The sequence below is a fragment of the Sander lucioperca genome, chromosome 7 (genome assembly GCF_008315115.2).
Source record: "Sander lucioperca isolate FBNREF2018 chromosome 7, SLUC_FBN_1.2, whole genome shotgun sequence".
Lineage (NCBI taxonomy): Eukaryota > Metazoa > Chordata > Actinopteri > Perciformes > Percidae > Sander > Sander lucioperca.
In genome coordinates this window covers 10408778-10435014 of record NC_050179.1, presented here as the reverse complement: position 1 = coordinate 10435014, position 26237 = coordinate 10408778, and the positions used below count along the sequence as shown (strand labels likewise).

Sequence of the window (26237 nt, the reverse complement as noted above, 5' to 3'; positions counted from 1 at the left end):
TATTTAAATTTGTGTTTCTTAATAATCTGTTGTATTGTTTGTTGGTTCTGCTGTTTTCATTGTTTTTTTGTAAAATGTGTGTGTGTGATAATGCACTTTAAATCCATTTTGACTTGACTATACACAGACACAGCATCACACATGCTGCAGCAGTATGTAAAGACATAATGAGGTTACCTGATACAGTCAGTCACTCCACTGTACGTGTCTTCTGTGCTCCCTCGGTTCAGCGACTGCAGTCTAGTCTTTATCACTGCAACACACAGAGCTCAGGTGAATATTTAACATCAACTAATGGTGTACACATTGCTGTAACAATGTTCACAGTCCCACTGCTCACCATCGACAGGGTTGACAGCAACAGCCGCTGTGCTTCCCGCAAGGCAGCCTGATATAAACGACACGTAGAAAGGAGCAGGCCCATCTACGCCTCTTTTGCCCAGATTGTTCAGGTTGGCAAAAAGGGGGAAATAGATGATGGAGAAAGGAACATCCCTGACAAAAAAAATACACACGATCACAGTAAGTGTGTGAAGTTCATTGCAGTCGGTTGGTAAACTAGTTGCCAGATCTGTTTTACCTGAGCAATGTGGCACCAAGGCCCTTATACAGCCCAGCAATGCCCTTTTCCCTAAATAATTCTCTGGTGAGCTGCATGGCTGTTGGGGACTTGGTCTCTACAGTCCCTGCTGCCACCATCTCTGGCATCAGCTTCCTCTGAGCCGCTATGGAACATAAGAAACACAACATTAATAACAGAAAAAGCTTCATATAAAGCTACTCAAAACACACAATGCTCAGAACAGGTATGTGGGCAGACATTTTGATTTATAACAGTAAGAAGAAACCACAATAAAGCTGTTGTAATCTATGACATGACCACATGAGGCCACTATTTCTCCATTTTATCCCCTACACTTCACTTTTTGCTAAAACAGCCATCTGGATTTAATTTCCTCTTACCAATTCGTCCAGCATCTTGGAGCTGGATTTTCAGCATCTCCATAGGAGTTGTGACAATAACCTGCAACAAAACAAAATAAAGGTGTCAGGTACAGTGTCAACATAGGCACACTGTGAACAACGATTGATTAGTCCTGAGTGTGTCAGGCAAAACATGTGTCCAGTGTAGATCTCCTGGCATCCATTTGCTACATGTCAGCTCTCGTTTTCTTCTGTAATCCACACAGTAGTAACTAGTTAACTGGATTAAGGGTGAGATGGCCATGTTCTCAAACGCAATCTTAATCCAAAGTCTGCTACAGTTAATCTAATCACGTTCCTTGGACTTGAAGCCTTTGGCCTCATTGACAAGAGGCATTTCCCTCTGACTCAATCACTCAGTGCACATGGCCAAGAAGAACTCTAACAACGTCTTATATGATCACTCAAATCTAGCTGCCTGTGTATCGTTCGCTAACAAGACAACATTTTAGTGATAACAGGGAACACAGATAACAGGGGCAATCTACAGAGACATACTGTGAGCATGTTTCTGCGACTACCTCCTCTCATTTAAACATGCTCGTGGCTAATTCTAGATGCAAGCAGTGATAAATGAGGCGATGGCTAACGCTCAGTGGTGTGTATGTCAGATAACATTGGCAATGCTAAAGGGAGCAGTTCCAGATGGAGAACAGGAGGATGCAATTAAAGCAGCACCTCACTCACTCACCTGGCATGTACCTGCCCCGCACCCAGCCAGCATCTCTTTGAGCAGAGTGAGTTTTCTGAAAGAAAGAAAAAAAGACCATAAAAAGCAAGATCAGACAAAAGCAAGCACTATACTGACAGTGTGAGAGCCAGACAACTTTATTTCTACATTCCTCGAAAAAGGAGTTGTCACCACCTGTTGTGGTGATGATAATCTTTGTCTTCTATATCAACATGTCAGGCACAAGGGCAGATTAATAATTCACAAGGTGAGCGGCTGGGCCAGACAAGTCAATCATTCATCAGCTTGCATGTTTGTCACCATAGTGATAGAGATAGATGCCCCAGAAACCTTGAGGTTTTTCATGGGGGACAATGGGTGGGTGACTGACTTCAACACCAGATGATGGTTGCTAATGTTTGGCATGTGGTACCACCGTGTGCTAATTTTAACGTGAGTTCATAAAGGGCTTCTGTTGACACACATACAAGCAATTCTGTATTTTTAAACCAGACAGTTAACGAACCACCGTGAAATACTCGATGCCTAAGAAGAGACGACAGAATGGTGAAAGATTAAGTAGAGCCTCAGTGAGAATACAGACAGCTAATGTGTCAGGTTACATGTTAGTAAACACGCCAGTTAATCACACTGATTAATGAGGGGAGAGTGTGTGTGTCAGTCAGCCTGTTAGCACTTTCATGCCTCACCCATCCTTGGAGAGGTGATGCCTGAAGAAGTCGTTGGCAGCCAATTTGATAGCTTTCTCTGGCGTGACTAGTGTTAAGTTCACCGCTGCTCCTGGGGGGATAAAAAGGACAGAGAGCAAGAAAGAGAGAGAAGAAAAAGAGAAAACAAAGAAGGGTGAGAGAGAATGACAGATAATTGCCAGTGAGACATAGATCCCTGTATTTGCTGTCTGTAGCCTCACTATGAAGCTGAAAGTAATCAGAACCCTGTGCTACCTAACAGCTTTGATGCTCTAATTGTTTACACTTCAGTGAGCTCACACATTTTTCACAAACATTTAAAAATTAAAAACTTACCTCGGTACATCCCAAAATACCCCTCTGACCGGATGGTCTTAATAAGGCAATCTGACCTGAAACACACAAACACAACAGTTGGTATGTTGGTTACCCAGGAATCTTATGACACGCTGGGTGATACTGCTGATTAGCCCCAACTATAACCTAGCAATATGTTTATATATTCATATGCAAAAATCAAATACAGAAATAGCATACATGCTGGTGTAAAGGCGACATCCATTTTGCTGGTTTTGCAAGCGAGTTTTGGCCAGGTCAATGGGAAACACACAGGTCACTCCAATTAGGCCAGCGATCCCCCCATTGATCAATTTGGCAGGCAAACTGGACAAGAGACAAAAATATGAAATACAAAAGGGTCAATAGATGAAAACAAGGCCACGGTGCTGCTGTATTTGTAGTCGTTCAACATTCCACCCTACCTGATCTGCTTGTCAGCCATTTATCTAAAGCCCTGTCTGGTCAAAGTGTCAATCTGTCTGTTAGCTAGTCACTCAGGGGTCGGTTTATTAGACTAGCGTGTTGCTGTCCAAGTGGGATTATGTAGCCTGATTGTGTTTTGTCCACTTGTCTCGCTTGCAGTTGTTGTTAGTTCAAGTTGGGGGGATATCTGCAAAGAAACAGAAAATGTCACATTAAATACTCACAAAAAGTGGCTGTTAACAGAAACGTTCCAACAAAATAGAGGATCAAAACATTTCAAAAGTTAAAATGCAGCAATGTTGCCTTCACAAACATTACAACATAGACTTGCTTTTAGTAACAAGCTGTTACGCCACCTAAAATAAACTGTAAAAACTAGTTTTACGTCCCAAATTAGTTGGTTAGAGCTGCAACTGATTGTTTTCATTATTTATTAATTGTTTGGTCTATAAAATGTAAAAAAAAAACAGTGAACATTGTCCATCAAAATTAACTAAAGCCTAAGGTAGTGCAAATAAATTGTTTGTCTTGTTAATTTGCATTCATTTGGCAGACACTTCTATCCAATGGAATAAGAGCTAGAGGTATCAAAAATTCAAAGTGCAAATCTCCTAAATAAACAGCTGGAAGCACTTTAGAGAGCTGTGTGTGTGTGTGTGTGGGTGGGTGTGTGTGTGTGTGTGTGTGTGCTTGTTTTAAGAAGTGAGATGTGAGATGGAAGTGCTAGCGTGGGGTGTCAAGGTGAAGCCTAAAAAATGGGTTCTCAAACTACTGCTAAAGATTGGCAGTAACCCACTTTAAAAACCATCAAATTACCAAGAAATTACCTAAGCACTGACAGAAACTGAGAATTTGTCCAACACTAGGCTGTTTAAATTTAAAAATGCATCTTTTCTATCCATTTCAGCCTTCCGTTTACACAAAAACGCTGGCTTGGTATATTGTATAAGGGGAAAGCAGGTTTTACAAAAGGTAATGTAAGCCTCCCCAGTGAGGGTCGGGGGCTGTATGGCAGTAAGAAGAACTTTCTGACTCTACTCCCAGGTATGCTGTGAAACAAACCAAATACAGCCCTCAGGTGGGGTGGCAGGTCAACAGTATTAAAGCAACACTATGTAACTTTTCCCGCTTCGGTCCCCCTACAGGTTGTCTCATTGGAACTACAGCTCGGGCTAAAAGTTACATAGTGTTGCTTTAAGTCTTGGCCTGACTGACTAACAACACACATACAAAATGCTCACATTATTGCTCTAGTTGGGCAATGGAAACTAAGCACAGTTAAAACTAGCGACTCACAATACACCACAGATGAATGTAAGAGCAGCCTCAACACATCTATTATAGAATCCAGCACAAGACACATTTCCATAGTTAACCACTGTGCAGCATAATTAGGCAACATTGTTGACAGCCCCTTAAAAATAGAGCTTTAGCGATCAATGAGGAGGGATTACTTTGTGTTAAAACAAATCTCTCATCGTTGGAACATCTGTGGATCGTGCATGTCCTTGAACGTTGGTGTTTTATGCATGAGCTCTCTCATCGTGAGACTCAATCCATACTGCACAGGGAAAGCTCTGTCCTCTGAACAAATAGAGGAAATAAAAAAAGAGGAAATATGTCTGATGTGACAAATATGCTCCATATTTTAGGTATAGAATGCCCTCAGTGTGAAAGGATGCTTCCCATTTCCCCTCTCATTCTCTCCACCCCCTTCATCCACCAATCCCAACCTGCCTCTGCGTGTGCAACCCACCTCCTCCTCTCTCCTCCTCACCGGCCCTCCCCCATCATTTCCCTCAGTCACGAGTCACGACTCACAAACACAGCTTTTCCATCTCAGATCTTTGCTGACTTGTGGGTTTCTTTGTGAAGTGCATCTGCACTCATATGACACTAATGTCACTAATTCCTCAGATTCAGTTTCAGAGAGATTGCACAACATGGGTGGATGTTTAGGTTTCCGAAAACTGTTTCTGGTCATGAATGCAGCTGTGGTCTGGTGTATTTAGTTTGGATGGGGACTTGAGGCCCCCGCTGGCTGCTCTCAGAGCTTTCAGAGCAGGTCAGCGAGCCGCCTCTCTGGTCTCTGTTGGCTGGCTGTCCTCCTCTCTGCTTCACAACCCTCTCTCATCGACCTCACCATTTTCTCATCCAGCTGTGATACGGAGCCCACCTTTTCACGCTACTTTTGTTTCCCTATTTCCTTTTCACTGCCTTCCTCCTGAACTCCACAGTCAGCACACTGACTCTCTTCAAACAATAATCCACAGAAGAATATGTTCTGTTAGTAATAGGACTGAGGAGACAATGTATTGGTGGTGAAGAGCACTGCAGTCTTATATAAGTCACCTATCAAACCGACATCTCCTACCACCTCTATCATGCTTGCAGCTTTACTCATGCACTTCAGTTCATCTACACCACACAACTGTGTCTGCATCAGGACATTTAGTTGACCCACAGTCATAGCTTGGCTGTACTGTCTCTTGTCATGACAATTGGAGTCTGTATAGAAACAACTAGCCTCAGTGTGCAGAGTCCACAGCACAGTGGTATCACTCATCAACAAAATCTCTGAGGAATTCCTTTCTTTCTCACAGCAGGAAAAAATAAATAACAAACGGTCAGGTAACTGAAGTGGAACTGGTATTTCTTTTCTCCAAACCCAACATAGCCACATCACTACACCACTTTAAAGGCTGCAAAGGATTGCAAGGTCATTTTTCAATTCACTACACGATTAAAGAGGAGAGTTACTTCAAGACAAAAAAAATATTTAAAATGACTGAACACTTCTTTATCAAACACACAAGTGACTTATCTTCTCTCTTAAACACACACACACACACACATATATTCACAAAGAGGTAAAATTTAGAGTTTTCACCTCCAGAGCAGATAAGCATTTATGAGTAAACAATAGACAAGGTGAATGTGCAACTTTCCTGCCATGCAGAACCTTGAACTTAACAACTTAACTCAGCCAGCCATTGGACGCACAAAGAGCTAGTGGAGAGTTCGGGCAGAGACTGAGACAGATAACAGCTCAGTTTTTGACCCTTGTTCATAATTTCAAATTGAACAATGAGGCAATAAACACTGCTTTACTGACAGGAGGATACTGAAACCCTATGTTGAACTTTGTCAGTAAAGTAGCAAGCAATCTTCTTTTGCTATAAGTTAGGATATTAAATTGCTAAAAAACGGCGCAGGTTCAAATCCGACCTGCTGCCCTTTGCTGCGTGTCATCCCCATTCATGTCTATCCACTGTCACTTCATAATAAAGGGAAAAGCCACCCCCCAAAAAAAATAAAATAAAAAAACCCTAAAAAAAACTTGTTACTTAAACTTTTAAAGTATTTAATTACAAATTCATAGGCCAATGCTTATATAAAGTAAAATGCTTATAGGTATTGTGTGCAACGATCCAGTTCATGTAATCCTACAAAGGAGGGGCAGAGGGTGTGTCAGCATACAGATTTATATACTATTTATAAATAACACCACATGTTAATATATGAAGTGCAATAATGTAATATAATAATGTATCAAACACAGGGACAATGAATATAAATAGGATACTCGATTTCTCAAGTCAATGACTCACCTGAAAAGTGAGCTGATTAATATCTAATGAAGGTATTATGTAGTTGAGGTGGTAATATGTAGAAGAATACGATGAATAAAATATTCATAACACATGCTCTTAAATCTTTCTGGAACTAGTTTCAATACAACTTAACAAGATCAAGCCCTTCCTGTGCATGTTTGGACAATTAACACTTATACTTGGACGATAGCTGGTAACAACTGGTAACGGTAACATTTCATGTAATCTTTTTCTACTTTAATTCGTTTTCTAAAATGTTCAACCATTATAGGCAGAGTTAAAAATAAGAAGTGAAGGAGGTGTGTATCTACTCTGTTCATAAAAGGAAGATAAGCTTTTTTTCTAAAAAAATACAAAATACAAAACTGTATATTGTAAGGGCATTAAAAAGCTGACAATAACGGATCAGTCCTAGTATAGTCTATATCGACGACGATTCATTTTGGGGATTGCTTCAGTGCCGCCGGAAGATCCGCCGGATTTCCCTAATTTTCGGCTTTCTTTGTGTTGGCATTCTAAACTCTGGTCGATTTATGAGGACTATGGTTAACTGCTCCTCAGATCTCTGCAGGGTAAATCCAGACATCTAGCTAGACTATCTGTCCAATCTGAGTTTTCTGTTGTGCGACTAAAACAACTTTTGAACGTACACGTTCCTCCAAAACAAGTTCCTTCCAGAGGCTATTTTGCAGAGGCGCTGTAATTGCTTCCAGCCACTTAGCGCCGCCAAAGACTATTGTGATTGGTTTAAAGAAATGTCAATAAACCAGAGCATGTTTTTCTCTACCTCCTCCGCAGCGCTGTGGAGGTAGGTCTGGCAAAACGAGACTAGTCCTAGTATGAATAGGAAATTAGGTGGGTCTAAGGCATGTCTCAATCACAAGACTTACAAAAAGATAAAGATAAACTCATGCATGATACTAAAAATCTGGAGACAAAGCAATGTCAGTTAATTTCCAATGCAAAACTCAATGCAAAATATATTCCTCTTATTCAAATCAACCAGAGAAAAATGTACCTTATCCATTACAGGTCCATGGCGTCCTCAAGTGTGAAAGAGAGCAAAGGTCTGGCTGACTAAATGGCAATCAGTTTGTTGAATAATATGAGAGGAAGTGAGTGGCTACACTACAGTGACAAAGCACTGTGGTAGTCAGCACTCCTCTCACGTGACTGTGGCTGGTCGAAAAGACAGTAAAACAAAGGAAAATCACACGGACCCTTCCTCATTATCTTAGAGCAGGCTGTTGTTACGAGTCCATCTGTCTCACATGTACTGGTTTGATTAATGCACTGTGAGCTCTAAGCCAGCTGTACTGAAGATCTGTTTCAGATGTAAGTGTGTTCCTGCAATCCTCTATCAAATGTCCAAGTACTTCTCTGAGCTGCAAGAGCATAAAATCTAAGAGGCCAGATCTAATACACAACTTAATCCGTCCACTTTTACATCCCTTCTGGAGACACAATTTAATAATTGTGTATACATTTGTTGGAATACCGTATATGACTTACATCCAGCTTTATATTGCCCTTGTATATATTTGGTGCTTCAGTTATTTCTAAAAGGATTGGGTTTGAAATAGTTGTCTGCACTGACAGCTGTATTTCTACTGCTCTTAACAACAAACCTGACGGCTGCTGCCGTGCTGTTAGCATTTTTTAAATAATGGTTTATGAGATGCAGTCTATTTTTGGATATCTACAGCACTGCATAAACAAAGAATGAAAATTGTGGTGTCGCAGATAAATCTGATTACTATTCCCTCTTCCCTACAGCATCAGGATTATAAACCTAATTCCTATTTATGAAAGCTCTTGCAATCTCCATTTACAACCAATGGAGTGTGGGTTATGATCAGGGCACAGCAATGCATTTCCACTACAGGTGCTCTACATATTGCAGCCAATAAACCTGCAGTTGTGCATTTTTGTAATCACCTGCTGTAGATCAGAAATAACAAGCTGGGTTAGACTTTCATGAAGTACAAATGTCGCTTCAGTGCAGAGAGGTGGTGTAGTGTTTAGTCCCTCATCTGACAGCAGATATCTCTGGTGGCCCAGTTTCTAAATTCACCTGGGGCATCTCCTCTGTTTTGCCTCCCTCTCAGCTTTCCTACAGCCTTGATAGGAACATAATGATACCACTGTGAGTGGACTTTCCTGAGAAAGAAAGCTAAATGCAGCATTGAAGCATCTGATTACAGTTTGCAGATTACTGTAAGACCTTGTATGGCCTGAAGGAGTGTAACTTTCACACAGGAGCACAGCATCTTCCAACAGCACAGCTACACTTTATTTCCATTCAGTGACCATAAAGAGTGACATTTAGTCCTTGCCACTAGTATTTTAGCATACTTTTAGGAAATGCTATATGGGTGTAGTGCATGCCGATTAAATTAATATTCAACCCAATGGTATGTTTTTACTGAATTACAGTAAAGTGATATTTTTAGTATTGCAGTCAAAAAACAGGTACAACAGTTCCATTGGAAAATACAGGATGTCATCCTACACCCAAGAAAGGTTCACCTCATCAATTATTTCAAGGCTGCAGGAGTGCCTTGTTACACTTCTTGGCCTTATCATAACCTAACCAATACACTGGAAAAGGTTGCTAATTTAAAAAAAATATGCATTACTGCTTGACATCTTGCTCAGCAGTTAAATGTTCCCTTCTGTGTCCAATGTTCAATGTCTCAGCAGAGGGGAGGGGGTCACTAGAAATAGCCTCCAGCAGGCAAGATATTCAGCATGAATAAGAAATGATTTAACTAAAATGATCTGTCTTTCTCTCCTTGCATCCTCATCTGTCCAGAAGTCACAGTATGTTTATGTTTAGCTGTAGAGTCTGCCTGTCAGAGGTGGTCAGAGGTGAGTAGCTTCACTTTTCTCTACCAATGAAAAGGGAGGTGGGTACAGTTTAAGTGGTTTACCCTCCACTACCAACACGATAATTACACTCTCACTACTGAGCGGAAGCGGCAGAAGGCGGCCGCCGTGGTCCCTTGCAGGTCCGGGAGAAATTCGGTAACGTTAACTGGTTCGGTTGCTGTGTGGTAACATCCAAAAACCAAGCATACTAACATTTCCATAGAAACTGACAATGATAGCAAATAACCATTACACGTCACCAACGGCTCGTCGGTTTTGTTAAAATATCATAATAATGGTCATATTAACGACCAGAGTATAACCGTTATTCATTCGTGATTTATTACGTTCAGTCATAACCGTGTATCGGCCTACCGTTTACGTTAGCTAGCTACATATTTATACCCACCATATGTAACGTTAGAAAATATGCTAGGCTTGCCACATAACGGAAAATGATTTGCTGCGTCTCACAACGAAGCGGCAACACATAACGTTAACGTTACAATCACAACACTCTTATAGATACTATAGACTGTCATCTCCATTTAAAAAAAGACATTTAACGTTATTCACGTTATTCCCAGGTAAAATGTATATGGCTTCAAGCCAATTCAAGACACATTTTATGAAGAAGACACCCGCCACGATTCACAACAAGACTTAACTGCATCCCGTTATCTACATACCACACATAGAGTCGTTTCCGTTCTCTCCCGGTGTGGTTGTAGTAGTAGGAAATCAAAGCCTTTACACTCTGTATCTTTGGCTGACAGACCGACAATAGTTAACCTAACGTTACCGGTGTTACTAGTATTTGAGTCCAGTGGAGGGAGGTAGAGGAGGTGGGAGTGAGAGCAGGGAAGGAGGGGGGAGCAACCGGGCTGGCGATGGAGTAGGACTCGGATAAAAGAAACAGAAAAGGGATTCAAAAGGGGGTCCTCTAGTGGTATGTAGTAGAAGTACAGATATGTTTTATTTGCAATAAAGGTAGAGGGTGGGGGGTGGGGGCCCAGCGTCATCGTGACGATCTCAACCCCACGACCTTGAACACTAAAATAGAAAAATGGCTGCAGTGGAAATATTGGGGACGATGTGCAGCATGCAGCTCAAAACAAACAATGACTCACTACAGGACTCAGCATGAAGTTTAAAAAACAGCTGACAAATTTATTTACAAAAGAGTTTACTAGAGATAAAAAATAGTGGAAATTCATACATACATTTGTTTAAATCTAATGTCCTGATATGTGCTGCAGGTAAGCTGGTTTCTAGGTAACCAAAGGCACACAATGAAGAAGGTTAATTAGCCATAAAACATTGCCTCCTTTTGTAGTCCAGGCCTCCATAGTCCAACAGCTCCCAGTGTTTGCTTTGCCTCTTAACTCTGTCCGAACATATAACAGGTCACCTTTCTGCCAAGAAATGAAAAAAATAAAAAATAAAAAATAAAAATGAAATTGATTAAGAAATGTTTGCATAGTCAAACATCTGACTTACTTAGTTAAATTTATGAGACACTAGGTAAAAAAAAAAAAACTTTCTAAGCCAAGCTTTTGACTTTTAGTGCATTCCATTTACCGCACAACTTGAATGACGTCACAACCGAGTTGACTGCGTTCCATTAAAACAAGTCGGATCACTGTGGGGTTTGCTCTATCCAGGTTAGCCATTGTTAGCAATACCAGTGTAAACAACGCATTAGGCTGTTTTTTGTGCATACAAACAGCTTAAAGGAACACGCCGACTTATTGGGACTTTAGCTTATTGACCGTATCCCCCAGAGTTAGATAAGTCCATACATACCCTTCTCATCTCCATGAGTGTCGTAACTCTGTCTGACGCACCCACCGCTAGCCTAGCTTAGCACAGATGCTTGGAGGTAACCGGCTCCATCTAGCCTACTGCTCCCAATAAGTGACAAAATAACGCCAATATTTTCCTATTTACATGTTGTGATTTGTATAGCCAGCGCGTGTACAAATAACAAGGTCACGAGACACAACCATCTTCTAACCGTATACACACTGGGAACTATATTCTCAGAAGGCAAAGCACTGCTACTTTTGCTACTTGGGCAGAGTGATATTACCCCAATTCTGAGCGAACTCCAGGCGAACTCTGCTCCTCACCATGGGTCTTCTCAGGTGCTGCGAGCAAATCACTCCGCCCAAGTAGCAGTGCTTCGCCTTCTGAGAATATAGTTCCCAGTGTGTATACGGTTAGAAGATGGCTGCGTCTCATGTGACCTTGTTATTTGTACACACTGTGACTATACAAATCACAACATGTAAATAGGAAAATGTTGGCGTTATTTTGTCACTTGTTGGGAGCAGTAGGCTAGATGGAGCCGGTTACCTCCAGCGTCTGTGCTAAGCGACGCTAGTGGTGGGTGCGTCAGACAGAGTTACGACACGCACGGAGATGAGAAGGGTATGTATGGACTTATCTAACTCTGGGGGATACGGTAAATAAGCTAAAGTCCCAATAAGTCGGCGTGTTCCTTTAACAACATGTCCGCATATAGATGTAGGACAGTACTGTGTTTAAGACTGATTTAATATACATACACGAGTACAGATGGAACGCACCATTAATAGGCCAACTTTTTCACAATTATGACATACTCAGTCAAAATGGTAATGACTAATGTCATTACTTTGTAATTATGACATACCAAGTAAAAAATATTTGATATTAAGTAACAAATTGTGACTTAGCATTTCATAATTTTTTACTTACCATAAGTATTTTTTATTTATATCATATATAATTTTTCATCACTGTTTTTCTTTTCCTGGTAGAAATGGGCTTCCATAGTGTTGTCTTGCATACTGAGACAGTTTAAAAAAAAAAAAAAAGGAAAGTGGAAAGAACCAGCCTCAGGCCATCATCTTCATGCAGTCCATCCATTTCCCCTGTCTTCTGTAAGTCTTCTGAAAGGTGTCGCCAGCTGTTAACTGACTACCATGATTGTGTTAAGATAGATTTTTTGTACTCTGGGACAGTTGTTTAGACAGCAGGATGAGATGATGGGTGTGCATTGTAAACAAACAGGTTACTCAAGTGTAAGTCAGCCATCTGCACCCAGCGTGGGTTCATCTACTGCTGTGTTTCACAGAGGGAGGAGCTCTCTGCTTCCAGGCCCACTCTCTTTAGTGACTCGGAGTACTTTCTCCTTCCTATATTGACAATGTCCTCGATCTCATCTGCCAGGTCTCTCCTGCCGCTCTCGATCATAGCGGCCACCAGCCTCGACGCTGCTCCTGGTCCTGCATTCCTCTGTCCCCGGGCCCAGTGGAACAGCATGTCCAGCACCAAGGCTCCCAGGTTGTCCCTGGTGAGGAGAGCAGAAAATATGCAAGAGATTTTCCTTCGGCTACACTTTAGTCCATTCATGTGTGGTTTTAGAATCTCCATGCAGTTGGAAGATGAACCATGTATAAACTATTATGTTTTGGCTATGCATCACCTGTTTCCAAAGGACAACATGTATTGGACAACTTCCATCAAATACACATATCAATAAAATGACATGTGAATGAATTCCTATTTAAAAACTTCACAGAAAACCATCTACACAACATGTATGTATGATTTTACATATTGCATTTTTCTTCCACCTCCAGGATGCGTCACTAGAGGGTTTTTTTGAGCATGAGGAGCAGGGGGAGGGACAGATGAGCATCAGTCTGTGTGTAATCTCCTGCAGTGTCCCAGATGGCTTAGTGATGGCTGACAGTGCAGATTAAAACAATCAAAATCCTCTATCATTTCTCTCCCACTGCGGTTTTCCTTCACTCACATTACATCTCTCCAATTCCGTCTTGTTCCCTTAGAGGCTTTGGTTGTGCTAACACGCGTTTGTGCACGCACTGGTTATGTCATTCACTCATGTAGAGATGCTTTAAACAGAAAATGTACATTTTTTTTACTGGGCAATAGGCTATAAGATACAGTTCAAATGCAAACATTTTATACTTGCCTTGATGAAGGCCTCAATGGCCAAAACGCGTTGCCTTATTTTAATGACTTAGTCAAGCAATTTAATATAGGCTTTTTAAACTTTACCCTCCTGAGTGCTTCAGTGTTGTTTAGTTCCCAAATAAACCAAAGATTTCTGAATTTGTAGTGTGACATGTTGACAGTGTGGTGTCTGAGTCTTGGCCTTAAAATAAACATATAACTGCACTGAAATTAGATCTCTATATGATGGCTTGTAAAAACAATTACCAAATCAGTAAATATTGAGTTCAGTTAAGGAGTTTTGACTGAACATGACGCAGTTAGGCCAATCCTACCTGTACTTGAACTGGATGCGGTCCAACTCCTGGTAGCTTAAGCCAAGATTGATGCCAATAACACGCCAGTCTTGTCCTATCTGAAGTGAGATGGACAGCAGGTTGGCTTCTGTCAGGTAGCCGCTCTCAGGGTCACCCAGGTTCAGAGGGGGATACTGAAGCTCTTCCATGATGAAATTATTTTCTGAGTTTAGGGCCTATGAAAAAAACAGAGAGGAGATAATATGTGCAGTGTTTCCCTCAGGTTATATTGTAGGTAGCAGCTAACATTATTTTGTTGCTTTATTTGGAAGAAATAAGCATCTAGTTTAGATGCTAAATAATAATGTGCAGATTTTTTTTATTTCTATATACACATATTCTAATATAAGTATGAGACAAAATGCATGACAGGTTCATACCAATTCATATACTATCCAGAAATGCAAAACTACGTTATCATATGAAATTAGGAAAAAAACTGTCACTTAAACTGACAGGAAGTCTTAGTGGTAAAGTTGCCAGCCACTGGCTGTCAGGTCCTTTCCTCTTTCTCGCCACTTCCTCTGGTAGATTGCTGGGAATCTCCCCTCTATAAAAAGACACCTGTAACAGAGGTACAAAACATATTTTCAAGATGTTGTCCAAACAATGCAGACAGACTGATAGATGGGACAAAATAACAACTGTATTTCTAACTGGCACTGAGCGGGGCAGCTGTAGTGAACTGGTACACATTACAGAGTGACCACAAAGGTAGAAACATCCATACAATGTAATACAATAAATACTACCAAGTAAGTATTACCTTACATAAAATGTTCAGCTTGGATTATTTAGAGTCTGGACATGCAGCCTGAGACTGTTTATGCGGGAGTGTTATAAATAGTAAGGTTTTGACAACAAAGCACGTGTTCACAGTGGAGGCATGCAACAAAAACAAAGTTTTTTTCATAAATTCAAGGCAACACTCGGTAAGTAAATTATATACAAATGGTCAGTTTGAGGGTGAAATATTCCTTTAAAATTTGATCGAGTTATGACTCTGAGAATGTCCATGTCTATTACAGAATATATCCTGCAATTTCCCAATGCCTAAAATGCCACCTCCCTAGAGCTGGGCAATAGATTAATATTATATTGATATCGTGATATGAGACTAGATATCGTCTTAGATTTTGGATATTGTAATATTGTAATATGGCATAAGTGTTGTCTTTTCCTGGTTTTAAAGGCTGCATTACAGTAAAGTGATGTCATTTTCTGAACTTACCAGACTGTGTAACTGTTCTATTATTTGCCTTTACCCACTTAGTCATTATATCCACATTAATGATGATTATTTATCAAAAATCTCATTGTGTAAATATTTTGTGAAAGCACCAATAGTCAACACTACAATATTGTTGCGGTATCGATATCGAGGTATTTGGTCAAAAATATCGTGATATTTGATTTTCTCCATATCGCCCAGCCCTACACCTCCCCCTGTAATGCTAATCCTGGCTGAGAGGGGATTTAGTGTAGAATGTAATGTATGGTATCTAGATGAGTGATATGTACAATCGGTTACTTATTGTTAAGATTTACAGTGACTGTATTATATGTGTGCAAACAGAAAATCATTATATCCAGTCACTCCACTTTCTCACTCTATGTTGAATATGATGTCTGTCTCTTACTTGTCCCCTCACTGGCCCCTTCTGACCCTGAGCTGGACAGATGTACACTTCCTTCAGATTCTTCAGGCTGGAGTAAAACTCAAAACACAGTCTTCCCGCCACACAATCTGGTCTCTCTGGAGAGAAAAAAACAGGAAAATATTGTCTCACAAATAGTTGTTTCAAGACAATCATTCCACAAGAGCACATCATAAGACCCTGTAAGGAAAGGGAAGAGAAGTTTTTGTTTATTAAAGATAGAGCCTCAAAGAGGAATTCTAACCTGTGCTGACATCTAAGCCCCTTTCAAAGCCAGCAAAGAACTGCTCTCCTTCCAGCAGGTCACACAGGTCTGAAGGCTGAGGTCCGTCATATTGCTCTGACAAAGACTGCACTCTGCTTTCCACCTGGGCAGGAAGCATCACAATCACTGTTCAGCAATTTATGCATAACTGTTTTGATGTCATGATGAAATCAGTTTGACTCACACAGTGTCGAGGCTGAGAGACGAGGGCTGATACACAGACTGTCCTTGGTGTAAGTAATGTAGATCTATTAAACTACACAGTTAAAGAAGTATTTTACCACTGGAAACAGGGTCTTTTCATGAGACTGGCTGTCTATGCAGTAGAATGGCACAAACATTTTTGAACAAGCTACATGGACAAATAAAAACAGAGAAAAAGGGGCTGTGGTATTCCCTTTCGCTTAAAATGTAAAAAACTAACTAAAACTACCAGAATGCACTGTGCCACACCGGACAAATAAACGTTCCCGCTGGTGGGTGGTGTAATGCGAGCATGACACAGAATCAATATGGCGGCCACCATGTAACAAACGACTCAAACTTACAGTTAAATGGTAAGCTTAAATATGTTTCTGAAAACATTTTAACACGAGAAATAGGCAATGCAGTAACAGAATCTTGGATTATATTTGATCAGCGCTACATAGTTTTACTGTTTCATCTGAGTTTTTTCAGCCTACGTTTTTGCAATACAGGAAACAGTATGGCGCCTAATTCCTGTTCACAAACTCTTGTATTACAGCCAAAGAGTGCACTAAAATATGATTCTGAAAACATTTTAGGCCAGAAGTAGGCAATACAGTGACAAACTCTTGAATTATATTTGATCAGCACTGCCAAGTTTTACAGTTTAATCTGAGTTCGGTGAGGGGCGGCTCTCTCTCTTGATCCGGTTCTATGTAGGGCTGCAACAACGAATCGATAAAATCGATAAAATTAGATTATTAAAAAAGTTGGCAACAAATTTCATTATCGATTCGTTGTGTCGCGCGACACGCCACTCAGTCGCGGAGATAAAAGCAATTGAGTTGAGTGCGGAGCCGTGCGGAGCGGCGCGGAGCGAAAGAAAAGAAAAAAGAGCAGAGCGGGGGTAGAGGAAATACGGAGAGAGACCGGAGAGACCCGTAACGTTGTTCTGAAACACATGGAGGAGGCAGAGAAATCAGTACGACCTAAGTCATCCAAAGTGTGGGAGCATTCACACTAAATAAATCGAAAACGTGTTAATTGCAAGATAAGCAAAAGCGACACGGCATGGCACGGTGATGATTCAGCACCTAAAACGTAAACATGTTGGAGTCCTTGATGAGGAGGAAGGGAGTTCAACAGCAGGGTAAAGTCCAGGGGCGATTCTAGGGTCAGAGCTTTAGGGGTGCTGAGCACCCAATGAGCCCCACTGCCACCACCCACCCTTTTTTCACACAAAAAACAAAAATATGTCTATTGAAAAATATCTATCATTTTAACATTGGTTCAACTAACTCCAACATGTGCGTCCAACATCCAGATTGTTTTTGACCTTTTCAGAGCAACAGCTTAATTGTGAGAGTTCACACAGACAGCCCCCTGTAACAAACAAAAAACCTTCTTCACTCAGCTGGTTTTCCTGACCGTTAACTCCATGTGCCGAGAGAGAGAGAGAGAGAGAGAGAGAGAGAGAGAGAGAGAGAGAGAGAGAGACAGATAGACAGATAGACAGAAAGAGAAAGAGAGAGACACAGAGAGAGAGAGAGAGAGAGAGAGAGAGAGAGAGAGAGAGAGAGAGAGAGAGAGAGAGAGAGCGCGAGAGATGCTATGAGTTCAGGAGTTAAGCCTGGTTCAGGTTAAATCCTCTGTGTGTGAGGAATGAATAAATACAGCAAAAGAAAAACATTAAACTTTCTTTTATTGTCTAGTTTGATAGTCAGCCACAACTGAACAATAACAGATATAAATCTAGGAATGAATAACAATTCATTTAAAAAGCCACAGTGAGTGTTTTCACACATAGGCCTACTGGTAGTATACAGTGATATGTTTGTTTTTTCACTCTGGTCCAAACGCCAGGGCCAGAATGATAGAGATGTTTCCATGACGACTGACCAGAAAAGACGCACGTGATGTGCGTTGCTATGGTACTGATAAACAAACCTGCTAATGCTAATTGGTTAGCTAGCAACAGACACCGAACTATTGACATTATACCGCTATATCACATTTAACCGACGTGACATGTCAACGTCCTGGGCAACTTTTCTCCATGCAGCAGCCTTTCTGTTTATATCTGTATAAGAGAGGTCAGAGAGAATCGGACATTCAGACACTTATCAGTCGTTCTAGTCTCTCTGCCATTTTTGTGAGTCGCTTCCGAAGCTTTTCAACGGTGTAGTACGACGTCCGCTGGGGGCGTATTGCGTATTACGGAGCTGATTTCAACTGCCAGTGTGAAGGCGGCGTTATTATAGGTGTACACGTGATTCAGGTACTCACCGATATGGTTTGTGAGACACAGCTTTGGAGCAACTTAATTGATTCACAACACTACATAACGGGTTCTCACTCTGCGTGTGTTTCGCGCTGGATGACGGTCGTGCTGAGCGGTGCAGGTACAGAGGAGAAGTAGAAGAAGAGAACAGGATGATACCATTTGCTAAGCGGGGATGTTTTCATTTTCATCCTTAACACATACATTTTAAACCACAAACTACGGAGTATGTTTTGGACATTATTTAACCTTGTCAAAGACGAACAAAAATGTTAGAATAACAACATTTCTTACTCCAAGTTTTAGGGGTGCTGAGCTTCTTTTTAGGGGTGCTGAAGCACCCCTAAAAAGGGGCTAGCCTCGCCCTTGGTAAAGTCACTACACAATCCTACTTTTGTTCCGTTTTGAAGTGAGGAACGTAACGTCTCTCCAGTGGCTCTTCTGGTGCTGGTGTGTAGAGTTTAGATTCTCTGCCCGAGCCCGACCGGACCTCGGGTCGGGGTCGGGCTCGGGCCGTTATTTTCCGCCACATCCTCGGGCCGGGCCGGACCCTTGATCAAGCATTTTTTTCTTTTTTTATCCATTACCTTATTATCCTATTTGGGTGGGGAGATAGCTATGCCATAATCAGAAATACTATAAATATATATATAGGCTATATAAAAGTAACAAATGTGTACAAAAGTTAGGCTGCAGTTACAAAATGCAGCACGTGTCATGCGCGGAGTCTCCTCTCGCACGCATCACCAGGAGCTTGAAGATGTAAAGAAAAAAAGAAAAACAGGAGACTTAACTTTGAGCAAGTGTGGAGGAAAGTCGGAGGTATGGAAGCAGTTAAAACAAGTCGTGGGCAGTGACAACAATATGTTGTTCCATCATTGTTTCTTTTCTTTTTTTTACGTTTCTTCACTCGGATCCACTTGCGATCCGTTCCATTCTAAACAAACAGCGCAGTTTACAGGCTTCGTCCTTGTTGTATTATTCTAAACAGATTTCTGTAGTTCAAACAACTCTGAATTGTAGTTGAGAACGTCAGTTATAACGGCCCACGTATTAAAAAATTGTCGGGTTTAAATCGGGCTCGGGCTCATAATTACAGTTAATGTGTCGGGCCGGGCCGGGCTCGGACACAACGTGCTCGGGCAGGTTCGGGCTTGATTTTTTGGGCCGATCTAAGCTCTACTGGTGTGGTGTTTACTCGTTATCCAGCTTGACAAGCAGGGCATGAAATTGGCACCCGCCCACCCGCCAAATGCGGGTAACTTTTGTGATTGGCGGGTGAAACTGTCAATCTACCTGCATTGGCGGGTAGCCAATGAGAATTGAGTGATTCAGACTCGTAACTATCGGTAAGCGGGGTACACGGTTGCTTACGGGCCTGGTCCAATCAGGGGCCCGCATCACTAGAAGACATTGATTGACAGCCGGGGCCCCATATCGCATTTTCATTACTCACACAATCCCAGCATCCGACGTGCAGCCACTGACCAAGCGGAAGTGAGAACGGGTCAAATTAATTTCCTAGTTTCTGATATGAAGACGAGACGTGTATGTGACTCGAACATCTCACATTTACCAACAAAACGTACAGCGAAAGACCGTCAAAACATTTCAGACCGTCCTGCCAACATGTAGACATTTTAACATCAATGTACGCTGGAACATTTCTTCACCCTAAAGTCAGCGCTGCTGTTTCAAATTGTCGGCTGCAGCGGGCGGGGCTGCTCCGTTTCCCCCGCGACTGACGCGCACACACAATCACATACACAGACACACAAACACACGCACGCACAGACACACACACAAACGCACATGGTGGATGCAGGAAAAAACGCAGATGAGACGTACAGGATGACCTAAATTGAGGACAGCTACGTTATTGTAAGTGCAATGATAAGTTAAAGTCCAATAAGTACTTTATTAAACCGTATGAATGTGTGTCCCAGGCCAGGATAGGAAATTAACTAACAATGTAAAGATTAACAAGCCACTGACAATGACAGATATGTTCATATTTGATTCATCCAATAAATTATTTTGTGTCTTAAATCCACCAGCCTTTTTCATATTTTACCAACATTTGCAGCATCCTGAGCCTTTTTGGTAAAGTTCCTAGAAAATCTCAGCCTAGAGTAATTAATTAATAGTAATAAGTATTATTCTCCCCAAAACAAGTTTCCTTTTTATTTATTTTTTTATTTTTAAGAACTATACAAAAAACATTCATGTGTTATGGTGCGCATTCACCAGTGTTTTGTTGTTGTGGTGTGCGTAGGCTACTCCTGATTTTGTCAGTCATCTCATCTCTTATATGCAGTGGCATAACGAGCCAACACCGGGCCCCTATGCAGGATTATCAAGGCGGGCTACCATCAATAGGACAGGACAGGATCATAGAGTCACAGCAATTCCTGTTTTTCACCTTTATGACGCAAAAAAAAAGTGGCTGGTAAAAAGTCCCTGTGGCAGGTGGATTTAAAAATCCACCTGCCACAGTGGCTGGTGGTCAAAAAAGTTAACTTCATGCCCTGTTGACAAGCATGACAAGCTAGCGTTAGCTCGTTAATAACAGTAGTAAAGCAGGACTAAAGACCTTTTTTGGCCCATTCATTTTTCAATCTATTGTCATGTATATATTCTGTGCTTTGTCCCATTTCAGTTATTCTTGACAAATATATTTGTGTGTGTTGTACTTTTTAATTTCATTTTAAAGTTCTTTTATAGCACTTGGGCATCTTAAGCTGTGTTTAAATGTGGTGTACAAATGAACTTGCACTTACTACAATGATGGTAATAATTTAATGAATAAGCTTCAAGTGAATGTGTGTGTGTGTGTGTGTGTGTGTGTGTGTGTGTGTGTGTGTGTGTGTGTGTGTGTGTGTGTGTGGTCTGTATCTGCTCTTTGGGTTACTTACCTTTACACAACTATTAACTAATACAACAAGTATGTATGTAAGTATGTATTGAGTTGAGTTCAGTAATTTAATGCTTTTTTGTTCTTTGTTTTTTTATCCGATTCATCGATTAATCGAAAAAATAATCAACAGATTAATCGATTATTAAAATAATCGTTAGTTGCAGCCCTAGTTCTATGCTCTTTGTGTCGATATGCGGAAGTACAATCTGTAGTTTGAGCAACAGCCCTAGGGCCATCAAAAAGCTGCAGAGTGACGCTTGTGAGTAAGTAGATCTGGGCGCTGGTAAGATAAAGGGAATTTCACCGTATGTCATTTACACGTACTACCAACATTATTATGATACAAAGTTGGTTGAAAATGGGCAACGTATCTCTTTAAAGCACAGAGAGAAGAATTACCAACCTTGGTAGCAGGTAAACACTGTAGCATAACTTGTGAAGGATCAGTCTTCCTCTGGAGGACGAGGAACTGGACTCTGAACTGTTTTAGCCTTTGATAGACCTTCCTGACCACCCCACTAACACAGCGTGTAGTGGTGTACCACAGCCAGTACCTGTGATGGCACACACAAAGCTGTGTTAATACAACGTAAATATATAAATCAAACAAATGAAAATATATAAATAAAACTTACCAGGAGAAATGTGTGATGTAGAAAATTGCATACAAATGGGTGATGGAGAGAGACACTTGCGATGTGATGTCAGTCCAGGTTTGGGCAGTGGGGTCTCCATGTAGCAGATGCAAACAGGACATATCAATTGTATGGCCTGCAGAAGCACCAGACATGTTAATACATGCAAATACCGGTACATGCTGTTATAAACAAGTATGAGAATGAAGGCATATTGTACCTGTGACTCCAGCTGGCAGAGGTACCTGAACTTTAATAGGCTGCAGGAAATGTATGCTGGGGGTCTGGGAGAGGCAGAGGAGGGGGCTAACTCTGGCCTGAGGATCATCACACAGTGCCTGTACCTCTGACACACACACCTGCAGCACCTACAGAAAGACCGACAAACTAAAGCCTTGCAAACCACAGATACCACAAACTGACATAGACTTTCATATAATGTAGTGCTACCTAGCCTACCTGTAAGGTTATAGTGCGAGACTGCACAGTGGAGTCTGGAGGGAAGCAGATCTTAACTCCAGGGTCAGCGCTGGATACCAGCAGGGCTCCAGCTGGTGTAACAGAGCAACTGTCCTTTACTGGACTGGACACTGCGATAAACCAGGAGAACTGGCTCACAGAGCAGCAGGCCAGCTACAGGTACACCAACACTAATATTACAATTTGTACTACCAAGAAAAAAAGCACTACACAACTGTAATAAAATTATTTAAAATTATTTTTATACTTTACCCTGGCTGGACGTCCACCAGGGTGGCTGCTATGGCTCTCGCTTCCTCTCCTCAGAACAGTGGGCAGAGTGCTCCATGCGTGTCCGTCAAACCTCTTCACCACCACCTCTCTTCTTTTTGACCGATGATATGGCACACACACCTCCACAGGCTGTAAGGATTTCAAAGTTGAAGCACATTTACGTCATGCAAGCGTAGTAAAGAAAACAGGTGGAAAAACACAAAAGATTCTGTATATTTTCACAATGCTAATTTAAAGACATAGTCAAGAAATTTAGTACTGCACTTCCATAAAATTGAGGGACTTCTGAAACACAGATGTAATGATTAGATTAGAATATGTGCAGCGGGTTGAGATAGCCTGACTTTTAGTCCCTATTGAGTCATGCTCATAGACCATAAAAATAGTGGAGCAGCAATGACATCACCCATTGGTATATTGACGTTGTTTTGAATCCTTAAGTTTGGCAATTTGGACATCACCATCTTGGTTTTTTGAAACCGGATGTAACGATTTTTGACGAGAGGGTGGAGATAGGGAGGATGACGCGGCCAAGCCAGTGTTGTTTATGGTTGCAATGGCGCTATGCTAAGCTAAACGCTAAAGTGGGAAAGTTGCCGATTTTTAACCCTTCTGAAACGAGTCATCCAGTGGAGATTTACCAGCGGGTAAACACGGACCTCTGGGTACTGGCACCTGTCTCTAAACCCAAACTTATATACCTGTGGTGACATCACTATGACTGAATCAGGGTTATTTTTTTCAGGCTTGTCAAAGCTCTTCCAGAGCCGCTGACAACATTATACAACAGTTTTAGAGAGTAATACAAAAAATGACAAGCAAACTGATCTTCATGTATAAAATCTGTGGAGTGTCCCAATAGCAGATGTGTTACATAGAAAAATTAAGTTCAGTACCTTTAGAAATGTAATTCCATGAGGACGAAGTTCCAGTGGACGACTCAGCAAGATGTCATGCTCTTCCAGCCACACCCACCTTCTTTCTGGCCTTTTCTCAGCCCACTTCAGCCTTGTGGTTGTCACCAGGCACCCCGGGGGGAACAGCAGCTCAGCCCCCCCTGGGAGAAACACATGACACCCGGTAGACGAAACACAGAAACTAAGGAGCAAAAGAAGCATGGCATCTTTAATCTTAATCTAGTCAGGAACACCTTAATTGACTATATTAATGCAGATTGAGAAGACATTCCCATGCTGAGAATGACACTGTACCTGTGCTGATTAAATCCAAGGTGCAACTCTTGAATTTTCATTTCTGCTTGATCTGGTAAGACAACAGCGATGCAACAGAGTGAATACGCTGACAGCAAATGTAAACACTGTCTCTAATTACCATTTTATCAATCTAATAGTTAGCACAGATCAATTTAAAGCCCTTTTTATCTGCTCACCAGATGTAGGAGGAAGAGGAGGAGGGGTTGAGGGTTGTCCCAAAGGATTGTCACGCACATCTATTTTCAGTAGAGGCAGTTTGTTTAGGCAATGTGGGATTAGGCGGAGTTCATTGCTGTAGATGGCAAGCTCCCTGAGAGCGAGGAGGCAGCCTGGGCAACAAAGAAGACAACATGTATACCTTTTTTCATTGCTGTGTTCATGAATAAAAAATAAATAAATAAATTCAAAAAAACTGAATTCCATTTTATCACTGTACTGGTCTTTCCCTGACACACCCACTCACCCTTACATCCTTACCCATGCTCTCTGGTAGCTGCTTCAGTTTGTTGTGGGACAATTCCAGCTTAACAAGCTCCTCCAAAGAACCAATTTCATCAGGCAGCTGTTGAAGGAGGTTATGGGAAATATCCAGTGTCTGTAGTGCATTCAACTGACCCAGACTTGGGGGAAGAACGACCAGCTCGTTCCCCAGGAGGGAGAGGTAGGTGAGGGAGGACAGCTGGCCTATATCAGGAGGCAAAGCTGAGAGGTGGTTGTGACAGAGGAGCAAAGAGGACAGCACAGGCAAGCTGAGAAGGCAGGATGGCAGACAGGAGAGCTGGTTGAAGGAGAGATCCAGGTGCACCAGATGAGAAAGGGAGGAAAGAGATGCAGGCAAAGTGGTGAGGAGGCCAGACAGCGGTTCACCTTGTGAGTCATAAAAACAGTGTCCTTGAATTAGAAAGAAAAGTGAAGTTAGAAGCAGAAAGCAAAGCAAGGAAAACGACAAAGAATGACACCCATATTATAATGCATCAACACAGTACTTACTGTACTGTATCTACTTTTATGTATGTAAGAACCAAGAATACAATGAAACAAGGTGAATTAAGCCATTGAACCATCTATGCTAACAAGCAGCTGATACCACACAAAATTAATTGGAAAATTACCCCGAACAGCGAGTGAACGCAGCTCTGTCAGATGGGGTAGGACATCCAGTGCACCATCCAGGCCTGGTTTATCCTCAGAGCCCAGTCTCAGGTACTGGAGACCCTTTAGCTGCCCTGGGATGGACCCCCAAAGCAGAGGCAGTGCAGCTGCTCCTCCCTGGTACACATCCAGGGTTAGCCTTGTATCAGTCAACACAGCAGGGAGCTCCATAGAGGAAGGCAAGGGTGGAGTCAGAGACAAGACAGAGGAAGATGAAGATGAGGATGAAGAACAAATGGCATGATGATGCGCGAAGAAGTAAGAGGAGAGGCTTGACATAGAGGGACCACAGGTGTCCGTAAGGCTGGTGGGAGACACAGAGGGAACATCCCTCTCTGGCTCAACAACTGCTGCTTGACCTTCAGACATCACACCACTTGATACAGTTAGTCCAGTCTCGCTCTCTGATTTCTTCTTATCCTGGTACACAAGTTCTCTGCAGAGCCTCAGAGCTAAAATGTCCGTAGAAGGGTCTGGTACTCCACCTGTGGATGTTGTCCTTGATGGGTTATATGCAGGTGTCATTTCCACTTTTTCATCCTCCGACCTGCCTGCCTTCACAATCCAACCGGCTGCCTGGTCTCCATCCTCTTCATCAGTAGCTGCAACTTCGTCGCTGCTTCTTTCCATTGAAGACACTGTTATAACACGACAGCTAACTAGCCATCAGATCCCTACTAGTCCAATACTGGTCCGAGGTTTTCCTTCTGCATGATGTGTCTGTAACATTACTCATCATGGTACTATTAGATTATAAATTCATTAAAGTCAGATAGAGCTAAATGACTGCCATGAAAAACGAGGAATATTTTACTGGACATGTTTGCTGAGTGTCAACAGTTTACGTTACAGTAATGTTAGCTATATTAGCTAGCTAGATAACCACTGTTAACGTGAATGTCAGCTAAGTATTAGCTACATATCAGATGCCCTCTTATGCTCCGTTTCTAATGTTACTAATTAGCTACTAATGTAGTGTAATTTACTAAATAATGTGTAACATTTGTCCCCGGGTAAGCCAGTTTCTCTCATTGATGGCTTCTCTGTAGTCTCTCGACCATCCCTCTGCTTTCTTACTTCCTTATGTGCGAATGTTTTTAAAGAAAAGGGTTTGCGTCACAGTTGATCGTTCGTTTTCGTGTACATCGTCCACCGACAGCCGACGGGAAGAGTCTAACCATCTGTATCGGTCTAAAAGTAAGGAGCCCCGCCTCTCCGGTTGTCTAGGTGAATAAAATCGAGC

At 41.7% G+C, this 26237-nt stretch overlaps 2 protein-coding genes and 1 long non-coding RNA gene across 5 annotated transcripts in view; 1 reads left to right on the top strand and 2 right to left on the bottom strand.

Annotated features, from left to right (window-relative positions):
* The window catches only part of slc25a22a (solute carrier family 25 member 22a), a 14636-nt gene extending 4088 nt beyond the window's left edge, over positions 1-10548 (bottom strand). The window contains exons 1-10 of one of the 3 annotated variants that reach the window (XM_031282578.2): positions 10301-10548; positions 3126-3313; positions 2902-3027; positions 2701-2756; positions 2365-2455; positions 1676-1730; positions 964-1024; positions 581-725; positions 341-495; positions 178-253 (exon numbers count right to left, since the gene is read on the bottom strand). In XM_031282578.2, the coding sequence (XP_031138438.1) occupies positions 178-253; positions 341-495; positions 581-725; positions 964-1024; positions 1676-1730; positions 2365-2455; positions 2701-2756; positions 2902-3027; positions 3126-3145 (785 nt within the window). In that variant the 5' untranslated portion in view covers positions 3146-3313; positions 10301-10548. Of the gene's footprint in view, positions 1-177; positions 254-340; positions 496-580; positions 726-963; positions 1025-1675; positions 1731-2364; positions 2456-2700; positions 2757-2901; positions 3028-3125; positions 3314-7758; positions 9068-9269; positions 9366-10300 lie in introns of those variants that run through there. The other 2 variants (XM_031282580.2, XM_031282579.2) reach the window with 2 other exon arrangements.
* Positions 10477-13957, top strand: LOC116038309. The gene is made up of 3 exons (XR_004897779.1): positions 10477-10560; positions 12828-12951; positions 13241-13957. It is a non-coding gene; the product is annotated as an uncharacterized LOC116038309 (long non-coding RNA).
* On the bottom strand, positions 12036-26237 carry pidd1 (p53-induced death domain protein 1). Its single transcript, XM_031282576.2, has 15 exons — positions 24955-26237; positions 24320-24733; positions 24019-24171; positions 23840-23891; positions 23525-23726; positions 22608-22757; positions 22335-22508; positions 22096-22243; positions 21876-22011; positions 21644-21794; positions 15836-15959; positions 15574-15689; positions 14390-14497; positions 13913-14109; positions 12036-12948 (listed from the first exon to the last, which is right to left on the bottom strand). Exons 1-15 carry the CDS (start codon positions 25622-25624, stop codon positions 12714-12716), a joined length of 3030 nt encoding a protein of 1009 aa, XP_031138436.1. The 5' UTR covers positions 25625-26237; the 3' UTR covers positions 12036-12713.